This window comes from Phallusia mammillata, chromosome 1 (assembly GCF_965637545.1).
Source record: "Phallusia mammillata chromosome 1, kaPhaMamm4.hap1.1, whole genome shotgun sequence".
NCBI lineage: Eukaryota > Metazoa > Chordata > Ascidiacea > Phlebobranchia > Ascidiidae > Phallusia > Phallusia mammillata.
Window position 1 is genome coordinate 34,639,125 of NC_137252.1, and position 13,170 is coordinate 34,652,294.

Consider the following 13,170-nt stretch of genomic DNA (forward strand, 5'->3'; position numbering starts at 1 on the left):
AGATTTTGCACGAATAGGTTTACTTTAAATCATAACTTAATAACTTTTAATTTTGTTCTCTTCAGATGTCGAACATAAATAAAAAATCTAACATTAATGAATTTATTTTGACGTTTTTACAACCACAAACACACTATCTGCAAGTTCAAGGTGTTTTATCACCTCAAATCTGACCCTTACATCGTTGGTACAAACTACAATTTATCCTTATATTTAGGGGTTTAAGTAACTATCCTTTTCAGGAAAAACTTGAACAGAAGTGGGTTTCGAACCCACAACCTCACGCATATAAGGCGGTTTTGTAACCACAAATGTAATCACCATCAGGCAACATCTAAAGCAATGTCAAAAGTTTAAATGTATTTGTCTTAGAGTTGTGAATAAGAGTCACATATAGTTCGCACCTTTCGTCTCAACAGCTCAAAAGCAGCAAAAACAATAGCACGAACTAAAATAGACGAGGGCGTGTCTTGTATTAGAATGCGAACAAGAGGTTGACACGACAAAGCACTTGAACTTGGACAGGTAGAGGATGTTGCAATTGGGATTTAACGCTAATCAACGATAATTACGGTTCGAACGTGCGGAATGAATCAACACACACTCAAGGTGAACTGAGGGTCAGAAAGTGAATTTGTGAGATTGATTTGAAAAGAAGCAAGGCTGTTTAACATACAATGTATGATGTCAGAAAATAGATTGTGAGTAATAATGAATGTTTCCAAATTTCAATCACAATAACTTTAAAATGTGTGTAATGTTTTTGATAGATTTGCAAGGAAAAAATGTACAGCGTCAAATATTTCACCAATAATAATTAGGCTAGCTGATTTCGGGACATGTGCATGTATTAATTTTGTGTTTAGTACTGAGAAAAAAATCTGAACGTATAAGAAGAATATCTTCAAGCCCCAAAAACATAGCTGTACAACTTTAAGTCGTGAACTTTTAGAGTTTGAGTGCATGGCTTATATTTCATGTACAACTGGTGATGATCAGAAAATAACTAACATAAAGCTGGTACATATGGTAGATCCATTTTGAAGCAGACTTTTTGAAACAATTGCTGTTATTGTCAATAATTTTTTACAAATTAGCTGACGGTCTTACTATGATCAAGCCATGATCAAGTTTGTACCAAGTTTTCCCAAATGAAAGAAATGAACACAAAATTAACAGCTCAACTGTTAAGCACGACAAACAGAAAATAAATTATAAAAAATCCAGCAAGCAAAAGGGTCTGAATATATTCCAATATATATCGGCCCTTCTATCCGGCTGGTGGCAAAAATGTTGAATAGTCAGTAAATTGAACATAAATATTTTTCTTCTTTTCATGCATCACTGCGACCAGCAACGAGTGCTACACGCTGTACACGTCACTCTGTAAGTTCGTGTCCTCTTGCCACGATTTCTATGTCGTCGCCTAGCAACGTAGACTCTCTCCAAATATCGACCAAGGCTCTTCTCTGTGCGGTTTGCTGCAAAACACAAAAATCATATTGTAAAAAGTGGTTGATTTTGTTTTTAGATTATTTGTTATTACAAGTTCGTTTCTTATGAACTTGTTAATATCAATGAACCTTCTTGCGACATTCAATAAAGAAAAAAGGAAAATAACAAAATTACAACTTATACTGAAAGTCAGAATAAAAATGATGTTAAAATGGCGCTCTCTGTGTTTTGTAGCATATTTTCTTTTTGATTAATTGTTGCTTTTTTATTATGCGCGGATGTTTCAAAATTAATTAGGAAAAGTTAAATTTCATAATGAACATTTAAGAAAGTTATGTTGTATGTAAAGAAAATGTATCATTTAATGCCGCATTATATTAAATTTTCCTTGCAGTATAGTATTATTAATTTAAAAAAAAACTTTTGAAAAAAAAACTTACTTCTTAAACTTCTTTTGTTCAGAAGGCCAGGACTCATTGAACTGCGGCAATGATTTATCATCTCCCGACATTTCAGGTTAAGTAAGATTCCACATTTTTCCACCGGACGAGAACCAAGTTTCACCCTGAAATTGTTCAAAAATCAAATAAAAAGTCTGGAATTTTTGACCCAAAAATACTTATTCAAAACTGTTTGCATCACAGTTAAAATGTATAGACTAAATAATATAGTATTAGCATTAAGTTTTAACTATGTCGTATTGCATTCTGCTTTACTATGTAAGTTTACTGCACACAAAAAATACTTTCAAAAACAGGGTATTGTTCCAGCATGTATGACGCCATACTGTATTTGCAACAATATTAGATTTGTTAATTAAGCAATGAATAACAGTTTCGTTTTATTTTCTCCGTTGCAAGCATTGAATCTTACCATAAAGTCATCGGCCTTCCATCTACTGTGTACATGTGAGCATAAGCAAACCTGCGACGGTTTGAGGCCAGTCCTTGAGAAGAATTGCTTGTGTCAGCAGATGTTGCAGAACAAATTGACAACAACAGACTAAAAACCACCAGCAAAATCAACCTAAGACTGCTAATTTCTACAGTAACCATATTGCCTTCTTTGTCGTTGCTATCGGCACCCAAAAGTGAATTGATTTGTCCACACAGGCAAAGCTTATTTTATACGCACCAGAATATGCCTTTTTCTTCATTTTTTCGCGAACCTTAAGCGGTGGAAACCAGGTATTGACCACAAGACAGCTTGTTACCTTGAAATGACTGTAATTACGAAGCAAACATTGTGTTCAACTGACAAAATTGCGGTTTAAGCTACGAAGATCGTTTTTAATGAGCCCGAAAGGCGTAATAGAGATTTAAACGTTCGCTGTGCTAAGGACACGTTAATTCAATAAAGTTTGGTTTCTTATTGCATATGTAAACTTAGGGCTTGGGGTGTATTAAAATATGTGGCCTTATAGTATTTTCAATTGTGGTTATAAGTTAAGGAAGATATGTAGGTCGAATATGGGGCATTAAGGGTGTGTAGTTAAATGTAATTAGTCTTGTAGTAAAGCAAATTGTAAATCTATTTCCTGTGGAAGGTTCTATTAGTTGTTGTTTTTTATTTTACAAATTGAAATATTGGACTTTAAATTAAACAAAATAATTAAACAGACATTTTTAGTTTTGTTTCATGAATACTTAGATCAAGTAAATCAGCAAAATACATGTGTAACTGTAGGACGTTTTTCATCATTCAGGGCCTTCACTTTTATTCCTGTCCCCCACTAGCGCCACCCAGTGTACAAAACAAAGTAAAACAGCCCGTCGCTAGATGTGTAGATGGACAATATGGACATTCAACCATTGCGCAGCCCTTCAAAAAAGATTAAATTCGACGAGATGCGTAAACCAAACCTTTGTAGTCGATTTTTAAAGAAGTTTTTAAAGCCTGACTGAGGCTCGAAAGATTTACCAACATGAAATTCATACACACTTTAGCCGTCAGGCCTAAATCAAGGCGATTTGCAACTCAATGAGTATCTTACTGACAATGGCACTAATTAGACACATAACTGCCAGAAAACTTATATATGTAGAATACATCTTAGTGCAGACGTTTGCACAATCACTGTTCATCAGTGTTGGTTGTTAACAAGCACTTAGGAAAAAAAGTGAACGCAAGATGTGTGGGGTGACATCACTGATAGCACACGGAACTGGCGATATAGTTTTGTCGAAAGGTTTTAAAATGTGACATGACAATGTTGAGGCTGATATAAGATATGCAAAAACCTACACATGTAAATTGTAACGATTTTAACATACCACTTGTAGTCTTTGTCAGTGAAGTAGAAATATTGTAGCTCCAAATTTCAGCTGAGCTTCCTCGTCCAAAACTTGCATCAAACGTTTTCTCATTCTTCTGAAACGCAAAACAGAAACGTTTTAAAGTTTGGTTATACCACTTCGTCACAGCTTTATAGTGATAAGTGGAAAATCGCATTTGAATGGAGTTTATCGTTAGTTGTGTCGCTTTTTATCAATCAGTTTGGTTTATTTGTTTCGGCGCCAAGAATAAAGTTTATCCGGTTTGGTTGAGTTTGCAAATAATGGATTGGTAGTGCTGGAATAGTCTGCGCGGTACTAAAACCAAGCACAGACGTAAACCTTAGTTCCCGAGTTAGAATCCCATGAAAAAATGGTAAAATATTACGTGTAATTTATTGCAGATAATTTGAAAACACGTGACTGGAACTTTGGAGGTTCTGATTCTTCGGGCATCAAACACTTCGCTATTGCGTTACAAAAAATGTCTGTCAGATAGAAACAACATTCCAGACATGTTATTCGGTTTGTTAGCAAAGTTGTGATGATTTCGTTGTTAAGTTTAGACCAGTTACACTTCATTAGAACCTCAAAAAGTCGACTGCAGGTTGCAGGTTGAGTTTTTAAACGCCATCAAACACTAAGTCATTAGATGTTTAAACTTATAACTAATCAGTGTAAACGTATGCTTTTGTGAATAGATAGAAATTAGAAGGCAGTCATCATCAATGGTATTTGTTACATCACTTTTAAACTCCATTCAAAAACCCACCATATTTTTAATTCAACAAGCCGAACCAAGTTTAAACAAAACATGGTTGATTCGAACCTTACTTTGCACTCGGTCCTATTTGATCTTCGTAAACCTAACACTCCGGCCTACATCAGAATTAAAGTTTTAGATATAAACCCGCCTGCAACACTAGACCAACCAATAAAGCCAAAAGATTTCTAATACTACATCAAAGCCGAACCTTCAATTTCACGAAGCTTGGCACGTGTTACCAACAGGATCGGGCGTAAGTTTAAACAAAATGTGGTTGATTCGGTCGTGACTTTACAATCGGTTAAAATTAATCTTTGTTAACCTAACCCTCGGAACTACTTCTGGCTTAAATTTGTAGGTTTAGGCCCCCTTACAACTCTAGGCAAAGCACAGAGCAAAACATTTGTTGATACCACATTGATGTTAAAATCACAAACAAATGCCAAGTGTTACCTGCAAAAGGGTATACTTTACTCTGTGCGTCGAAAACAATTCTGTCAACGCCAATCTACTGTCATACATCAAGCGTTAATTAAATGTTATCTGGTTCGTGAAATTTCCCCAATCGTCATGTTTTCCACATTTTGCCCTGTGTTCCAAACCCCACGAAACCCCCAAATCGACCCTGTTTACACAGCAAGGGGTAATTCGATACACAAATAGTTTCAATCGCAAAATCTGTGGTTTTCCGTGACTCATTTGTGAAGATTTTTCCCAGGCAGAAAGTTGTACGTTGCAAGGTCGTTGACCCACCCGTGTTGCGCAATTGTTGAAGTGTTTTAAAATGGTTGTGAATGCCACAAGCAAAGTATTTTTGTATTTTCTCTATAAACCTGGTGTTTCCGACCTCTAGCCCACGAGACTTGTGCATCTGAAAAAAAAATCTTCACCTAATACGGTTTCAATTTTTTTTTTCAATTCAATTCTTAATTTGCCACGCATGGAAGGAAAGTTAATTGCAACAATAGATTGGAAAACTGATAATTGCGTGACGGGGTCAGTGAAAGGCAAAACATTGGCCATCGAGTCAGTGACCCGTTATTGTCGGTTTGTTCGTGCAATCAATCAATGGAAAACAGTAGAATGTTTCATAATTGTATACCACCCTTTTATGGGACCCAACTTGGTACAAACTCTTTATATCACAAATATTTTATGACAAATGAAGGTCGAACAACTCAAGACTTACCAAGGTGATATTGCAAAACAAATGTTGCGATTGTAAGTCAGGCCCGTTTTATTTCAACTTAAATCCGGCTTGACTTACGGTTTTGATTTGTGTTTTTGTGTCGTAAAATCAAAAGAAATCTCTAAACCAGTGGTTCTTGACCAGGATTAATACGAGACGCCCTATCTGTAAACAGCATCTTACCAACAATCGTGTAACAAACCAGCTATAAACACATACTTATTTCATCTTCTAGCCCTTAAATTTACGCCCTTAACATCACAACACGACAGCAAATATATAACTTACAAAACATTTTGGCTGGAATTCTAGCGTAATAAATCTGGTGCATGACGTCAACACGCATTTCAAAGCAAATTAGCTTCATGACGTCATCGTGCAACAACTCTTACGTTCACTTGTATCGCGTCATAAACAAAACATGTTATTGTGACGTCACATGTAGCTAAGCCCCCATCATTGTGGGCAGTAATCCCCAAATCGGGGTATGGGGCCGTCGGGCGGTCGTAAAACAACAGAAAATCTGTTAATAGGCGACGTTTTCCACGTTCGCGCTTAATGCAAGCGTTTTGTTCACTGACATTTCCGCTAGAAAACCTTCGAGGTGCGCCACGCAACGCAGTGACGTCAGTTACTATAGTAATTATGCCAATTAGGATGCAACGGAGTCAAATTTTCCTAATATTAATTCCGAATCGTGCTGCAAATGGTCTGGTTGGGACTAGAAAACGTTTAGGCATGACCACCATGCGTTAAAACTGCTGTAAATTTAGTGGACCTTTTTATACCACGCAGTTATTTGGGTGAACATTCGAGTGCTGGTGTAAATATTTTCTAACGTTTTCCTGTTTTTGTAAACTTTAGTTCGTGCCTGAAAATTTACGGTGTAACAAACTTATGAAAAGCGTGCTAACAGCAAAACAATGTTCCTGAAAGGGTAACCAATAGTACGTTTAAGTGGAACTGCCTGTCATTCGGGTCCAGGTTAGTTTAGGTTTAATGATTTAAAACAATTCGCGGGGTCGGGTTCAATTCCGCTCCACTCTATGCTTTAGGGAGGAAAAGTCACTCCTTATACACGGACAGTCCAATAATGTTTTCTTGGGTTTTAAAGTGACTGGCGGAACTCGGACAAAAAATACAACAAACATACAGGATTGTTACAAACAACAACTTCCTTTATTATTAATCAAACTTTTTCCAGCTTTCAATACCTCATATCATTAACAATAAGGGCTGCACAAGACAAGCTGTATTATGAATTGTAAAGTATTCCAATTATATGTCTATGTCTTTGTTACGTATCAGACGCACACAATTTCCATGCAAACAAACAATGACTTGACCACGTGGCTGTCCAGTCTGAGCAATTATTGGTCTGTGGTCTGAAGATAATGGTCATTTTCAGAACAGAGTATTAATCTGCTTAAGGCTGGACCACCTAGAGTCCTAGACACACATGTTTTTACGCAATATTCTATGTATCAATCAACACAATGACACTAATACTTTCATACAACCGTTATGCACAACTTATTTTCGATGGTTTTCGAAATGTTAAGCCTGAATTCCTTTTTTTTAGATGCAGACGGACTGATATAGTTTTGTAACGCTATTGCTGGGCTTATGCGGTTGGTTGGCAACGATGTGGGAATATATGTTATGCCAAAGTTGTTTATTAAACGCCTTACTACATAGATAATACAGGCATCAATCAAAAAAATCCAATAAATTTTCATGGTGCTGGTAGCTTTATTTTGACTTAAAGTTTTCTAATGCAAGCAAGAAGTTTAGGTAGTTACAACAAATTTGTGTTTAAACTCAGTTAACGGTTCTAACTCCACGGCAGTTATACAATGGTAAACTATTCACGTACTTTTGTGCACGTAAGTATATATCTAACATGATACACACATGTCAAATGGCGGAAAACGGGGTAAAACAACGCAAATCGACCAGAGATCAGCGATCACATCGCCGCCGAAATGTATCAAATGAGTCGTGAAGTTATGCTAAACCATTGAGCTAAGGCTGTCGGGCGGCGTGAGGTGTGAAAAGGCACGACGTCGGTGCATAGCTAGTAAGGAGAAAGTCTTCACGTTCACATTAGGAAGGGCGGGAAAAAAGTTTGGGGTATAAGTATCAGGCGACCTGAGGTGTTGGTCACATAACATTGATGCACTGAGTGAAAAAAGTAATAAGATTACAGAAACTGTTGAATATCGACGATGCGTTTTGTGGCGGTTTTAGTGCCTGTGTTTTTTTGTTTGGTCAGTTTTTGTGATTCGGCAGCAATCAAAACCTGGCGGTACGGATTAAGAAAAGGAGAGGACGGAGTAATAAGGTAAGAAAAGTGTTCTATTCGTTGCAAAAACGAGATTTAAAAGAAATTGTTTTAAACTCTGATATTGACTTGTATCGTCACGACAATAAGTTTCAAGTGATTAAAGCTGGTTTCGTTGGGTTTCGAACCAGCAATCCATAGTTTTTAACTTACAGTTAAATTCAAGAAGCCAACCTTCATTAAAATGTCACAAACCAAACTTGAAAACATTTCGGTAAACTGTTGCGTTTCTATAGTAAGTCAAAAGAAAAAAATAGAGTAACAAAAATTATATCAAAAATGTATTACTAGACGATGCTAACAGTTTGTCAAATCTATTGTTACGTTTCGTTATATTGCAATAATATGTTTTTTTATTTAAACACCGCTCATTGTGAACTTGAACTTCAACTAACCTTGAACTTTAAATCTTTGTTCAGACGAAAATGGACTCGTGAATGTGGTCGTGGATTGCGAAGAACTTGTGGACGAATGGCTTACATCTGTAATCCACCTGTTATGCGGAGGAAAAGAGACGTCGAGTTAAAGATATTTAATGGTGAGGTTTTACGACAATAAATTGTTGTCAAGTACAAAGTTATAACTTGGACCGGGTTTAGGCTTAATTTTAAATGAAAGTTTAACTTCAAATCTAAAAAAAAGTTTCGTGTTAGCGTAATACCCTTGTAAATCTGGTTTGGAGTAAACGTTAACAACTTTTTACTATCTTAACAAAATAAAAGAAACAACAATAATACTTCCGGCATTATTCTGAATTATCACATAATGTTAACAAAATCTGCAATTGTTAATATCTGCAAAATTGTATATTTGGGTAAAAATAGTGTTTTTCGTTTTTTTAGGATTCGCAAAAAAGCCAGCGCAACTAATGGTTACAAAACCAACTCCAAAACCCACAACGAAACACAACCGACGAAAAAGGCGTCGATTTCGGGTGACATGTGGTGTCTGTAGCTCCCTCTGCTGGTGATAACAACCTTGTACTGTTGCAAGATGCCAATATACGTTTCTGTTGTAAAATCAAAAACATGTGGCAAAGTTAGGCAATAACTTGGAGGCCCTTGCCCAATACACAAAATCAATCCAAGATTCCTGCTCGGAAGGGAGCTGGGTTCGAACCCCGTGAAAAAATGTCTGATTTGCATTTCTTTGTTTGTTGCATTTATATTTTACGTTTTTTCTAGACATACCTCATTGTGTCGCTTACTGTTCCGTTTATTGCGATATTCTATGTGTGAGCGCTTTTGTCGTTTTATACGTTAATAAAATATCTATTTCTGAGTTTTAAAATGATGCTTTGCATAAAAACTAATTACATGGCGTGCAATGCAGCATCGTCGAGGGCTACAATATAAGACACTGTGGTATTGCAACATGTTTGTTCGTAATCTAAAATAGATATTAAGGGGAAGAAATGCAAAAGAAACAAAGAAAATATTAGAAAGTTATAGCTGGTCAAAAGATAATTTAAAAAGTTAAAAAATAAATGTACTCGGAACACTTTGGGTAATTTGTAATAGAAAACAATCATAAAACGATCGTTTTTTCGTTGATGTTTTTTTAAAGAATCTACGCCTTTTTATGTTTAAAATGTTTTGCAACATGGGAAACTTTAAAATTTAAAACGTCGTTGTCCTTTAATGCCATTCACAATTATACAATGATTTGTTTGTATAGGGCAGGGGTGTCCAAAATGCGGCCCGGGGGCATTTCACGTGGCCCGCGGCTTTTTTTTTCAAATTCTGTTGGGTATGTAACGTCATAGTTTGGATTACGTTTTGGGGTTTTGGCGACTTGCCACTTCACGCAAAAGCTTTCCATGGAACTTTATTCACCGGTAAAAGGAAGTGTACATGGTGCTGACGCAACAAAATCCCACGATTTCCTTAAATCCCGTATATTTGTGTTCTGATTCTAAAAAACGTTGACCCGCGGTCGACTTCACCTGGTAAAAATGGCCCCCATCAAAAACAGTTTGGACACCCTTGGTATAGGGCATGTACCACTACGACCGTTAAGGCGTTTGTCAGTACAATTTTGCTGACAAATGTTGTCAAGCAAGACCCACTAATCCGTCCAATCCATCAAACACTTTAAAATGGACGTCTACAGTCGTTTGCAAAGCTAAGTAGGGTTTGTGGCTTTGTCGACTACTGAGTCACTCAGAGTGGCGTAGTAACTTTATAGTCTTGTTTGGAAGCAATGTTTAGCACCTAAGAAACCGGTTTCCCAACGAGTTTTGTGCAACTTCGAACGCAAAAACTTTCCAAACGTTGAAATAAAAAATAAATGTAGAAAAAATAATATCTAAAAATATACTAAGGTACAGACTTAAAAAATGAGCTGTTTTAACAACTGAACTGCCAAAGCTTGTATATAGTACATGCATTTATCAATGAAAACGTTTTAACAATCGCAATTGTCTTGTAACAATAGCGTTTGTTTTTCACAATACATAAGTTCTTGTGAAGGTTTCAAAAATTTTACCTCCAAAAAACAAAAATTAGTGGCAAAAAGACTAAATTGCACGGTTGAATACACAAAGCTGTTTCAAGTCCGGTTTTTGAGGGTGCTGAATCGTGCTTGTAAACAAAAAACATTACGTGGTTAGCAGATTGAGCGTGAAAGCTTATCTGGATCAGATAACCACCGAGGGTTTATTGGCCGACCCTGTCCTGTGTAGCAGTTAGAAGCTGCTAGTAGCAGATAGTAGTTGTTTCCTTTTCGATTGAAACTGTTTTGGAGGTGAATTAGGGTCGAAAAATGTTGTTGTGTGAAAGGTGCTGACGAAAGTCTTGGAGCAAAGGCCAACAACAAGGTCTCAACGTTGACCGGTTGCAAGTGGCCTTAAAAAACAGATTTTCAACCCAAAAGTTCGTTATGTGTAAAAGCAATGTCCCCAAAACAAAATATAATTCAGCGATGGTGGCTTGTGTTCACTAAAAAATTAAATGGCCAAAAATCAAGAGTACAAAACTAAGCTGACATTTGTTTGCTTTATGGAAAATACGTGGTGCTCTTCTTCAAACATTGGATTTTATTTAGCTTTAAAAACTTTGTTTTAAATAGAATTAAGACACGCATTTTTAGATTGAGATAAACGATTTAGGCGGCTGATAGCTATTCGGTCAAATTTCCTGAATGACTGTTTATTATTCTGTTGTAACAAACATCCTAGCAAACACATTAACACATGAACAAATATGGAAGTAAAAATCTGGCATAACAACTTTGGACAATCAATATTTGCACGTACAGCTCCTTGAAAAACTACACACTTTTTTTCTTACACCAACTAAAACCTACCAATTGATTGATGTTGCTATATCTTTGTGCCGTCAGAAGCCGCTGTGTTACGTGACAACCTGCATTCTGACGTAACTATATCCTTTGTTGGTATTGTATTGTTACGTCACCTTCACCGACAAACAGCGTTGTTGTTTGATGACACGTGACTATCTTAATCCCGAGTTCAAGGGCGGAGACGGCGCTTAAAGGGGAACCGACAAAATTAATTTATTTATGTGTACAGGGGAAATTGCAATTAGGTTTGCTTTCGTGCATTTTTAAGAGCAAGTTTTTTTCTTTTGGAATTTATCAAAGTAAAAAACAAACAAAAAATACTGCAAACAATTTCAGAAACTTTTAGAAACTGTTCGAAATCGAGTGCGGAAACAGAAAAAAATAGGGTCCCAAATGATCAGTATCTTTAAATCAACTTTCTCCTTTAAGGCATCCGTCTTTTTTTATATTCCGAAAAAAGAATGATTAGTTTCTTGAAATTAAGAAAATATTTCTTTCATTAACTTTTTTCAATCCTTGTATATTTCCAGGTTCTGTGAATGTTGATAAAAGGTCTGATTTTCAAAAGTAGTGAGTGGCTGTGGCTATCTGGTTATCTAGCTTGTACGCTGTGAAGCAAAAAGGTTAAAGAGGAATTGACACTTTTTGTCTTGTAGTCTAACATTTGGAAATTTGTTTGCGGGGAAAATTTAAGCGCTATTGCGACATCCAGCGTCAGTATTGCAATGTGTTAAAGTGTAAAACATTCATTTTAAGCGCTTTCCTGTGAATGTTAAATTAACAGTGGCTTTGAAAGTTAAGCCCAGTCGGTATTTGCAGGACAAAGTTGTCGCTAGGTGGGGCTGTAGAGGGGTCAAACTGTCTTTAGCACTTGTCATCTTCCTGCGACTTGCCTGAAATTCAAACGTAAGTATAAACTTGTATTAAAACGAATCAATTGGCATAACGGTAAAACTTCCAGTTACCAAGTTCATCAATCGAAAAATAACATAAATTATTTGTAAGCGAAACTGAATGCTTAATGGTTTGCGTGGTATTTGTGCAATCTATTGTTTACCGGCAACATATTTTTAATTTTTTTATCTTTAAATGATCTTGCATATAAAGAGAGAACAGTTACCAACTGTTTTGATCTCAAAACATACACAATAATCGCTGTTTTTTATGTTTTATAAGAACTTTGTGTTTTCAGGATATCGTATTGGGCGTCGTAACGTCGGTTATTTTTAACAAAAACGGTTGGAAGAGCAATTATTCGTTTGTACCTTATGTCTGGCAGCAACAACCTTATTTATACACACAAGTGTTTCTGGGTTAACTTTACTCTTGCCCTTCATAGAACAACATGCAAATGATCAAGCAATTTAAATTTTCTGTCGCGTTCTTTAAATACAATCGTGCAGATGTGCATCCTTGGACTTTGAACCGGTGCCTTTGCGAACTGAAATGCAACGCATGGACTTTGAAATATTTGCCATGTGTTTCTCGTCCAAGAACACGAAATTTATAACTTACAAATGGGCAACCATTTTTCAGTAGGCTACAAATGTTTTTTGCTTTAGCATCGTGGTTTAAACCTATAAAAAACAATAAAACCACTAGTGTATTAGCTATCCATGTATGCTTTAATTAACTTATTGTCGGACATCGAATGTTTAAAGGTGTCAGTAAAAGTTCATGTCCGGGAAAGGGCAGAAAAAGGATGTTTCAAATTTAAGGAAGTTAGGGGTGAAATAAAGGTGGGCAGACGTGCTTTTGTAACGCCAAGTGCAACCTAAACAGTTCCTCTAAAAACATCAGCAATAAGAATACGTGTCTGTGCACTCCTACAAGAATGCGT

General features: G+C 36.3%; 2 protein-coding genes across 2 annotated transcripts; one reads left to right on the top strand and one right to left on the bottom strand.

Moving 5' to 3' along the window:
• Positions 1-464: 464 nt before the first annotated feature.
• LOC145209130 (uncharacterized) lies at positions 465-8,488 on the bottom strand. Its single transcript, XM_080079378.1, has 5 exons — positions 8,423-8,488; positions 3,729-3,825; positions 2,329-2,678; positions 1,896-2,020; positions 465-1,481 (listed from the first exon to the last, which is right to left on the bottom strand). Exons 3-5 carry the CDS (start codon positions 2,508-2,510, stop codon positions 1,342-1,344), a joined length of 447 nt encoding a protein of 148 aa, XP_079935504.1. The 5' UTR covers positions 2,511-2,678; positions 3,729-3,825; positions 8,423-8,488; the 3' UTR covers positions 465-1,341.
• Positions 7,876-9,263, top strand: LOC145209131 (uncharacterized). Its single transcript, XM_080079379.1, has 3 exons — positions 7,876-8,027; positions 8,447-8,565; positions 8,870-9,263. The coding sequence occupies exons 1-3, from the start codon at positions 7,912-7,914 to the stop codon at positions 8,995-8,997; spliced, it is 363 nt and encodes a 120-aa protein (XP_079935505.1). The 5' UTR covers positions 7,876-7,911; the 3' UTR covers positions 8,998-9,263.
• The last annotated feature ends 3,907 nt before the right edge of the window (positions 9,264-13,170 follow it).

Excerpts from the sequence above, each read along its gene's own strand:
- LOC145209130 (XM_080079378.1), bottom strand. The coding sequence starts at position 2,510 with ATGGTTACTGTAGAAATTAGCAGTCTTAGGTTGATTTTGCTGGTGGTT. Across the intron at positions 2,021-2,328 it reads GGAAGGCCGATGACTTTATG|GGTGAAACTTGGTTCTCGTC; the intron begins GTAAGATTCAAT and ends GAACAATTTCAG. Across the intron at positions 1,482-1,895 it reads GAACAAAAGAAGTTTAAGAA|CAAACCGCACAGAGAAGAGC; the intron begins GTAAGTTTTTTT and ends TGTGTTTTGCAG.
- LOC145209131 (XM_080079379.1), top strand. The coding sequence starts at position 7,912 with ATGCGTTTTGTGGCGGTTTTAGTGCCTGTGTTTTTTTGTTTGGTCAGT. Across the intron at positions 8,028-8,446 it reads GGAGAGGACGGAGTAATAAG|ACGAAAATGGACTCGTGAAT; the intron begins GTAAGAAAAGTG and ends ATCTTTGTTCAG. Across the intron at positions 8,566-8,869 it reads CGAGTTAAAGATATTTAATG|GATTCGCAAAAAAGCCAGCG; the intron begins GTGAGGTTTTAC and ends TCGTTTTTTTAG.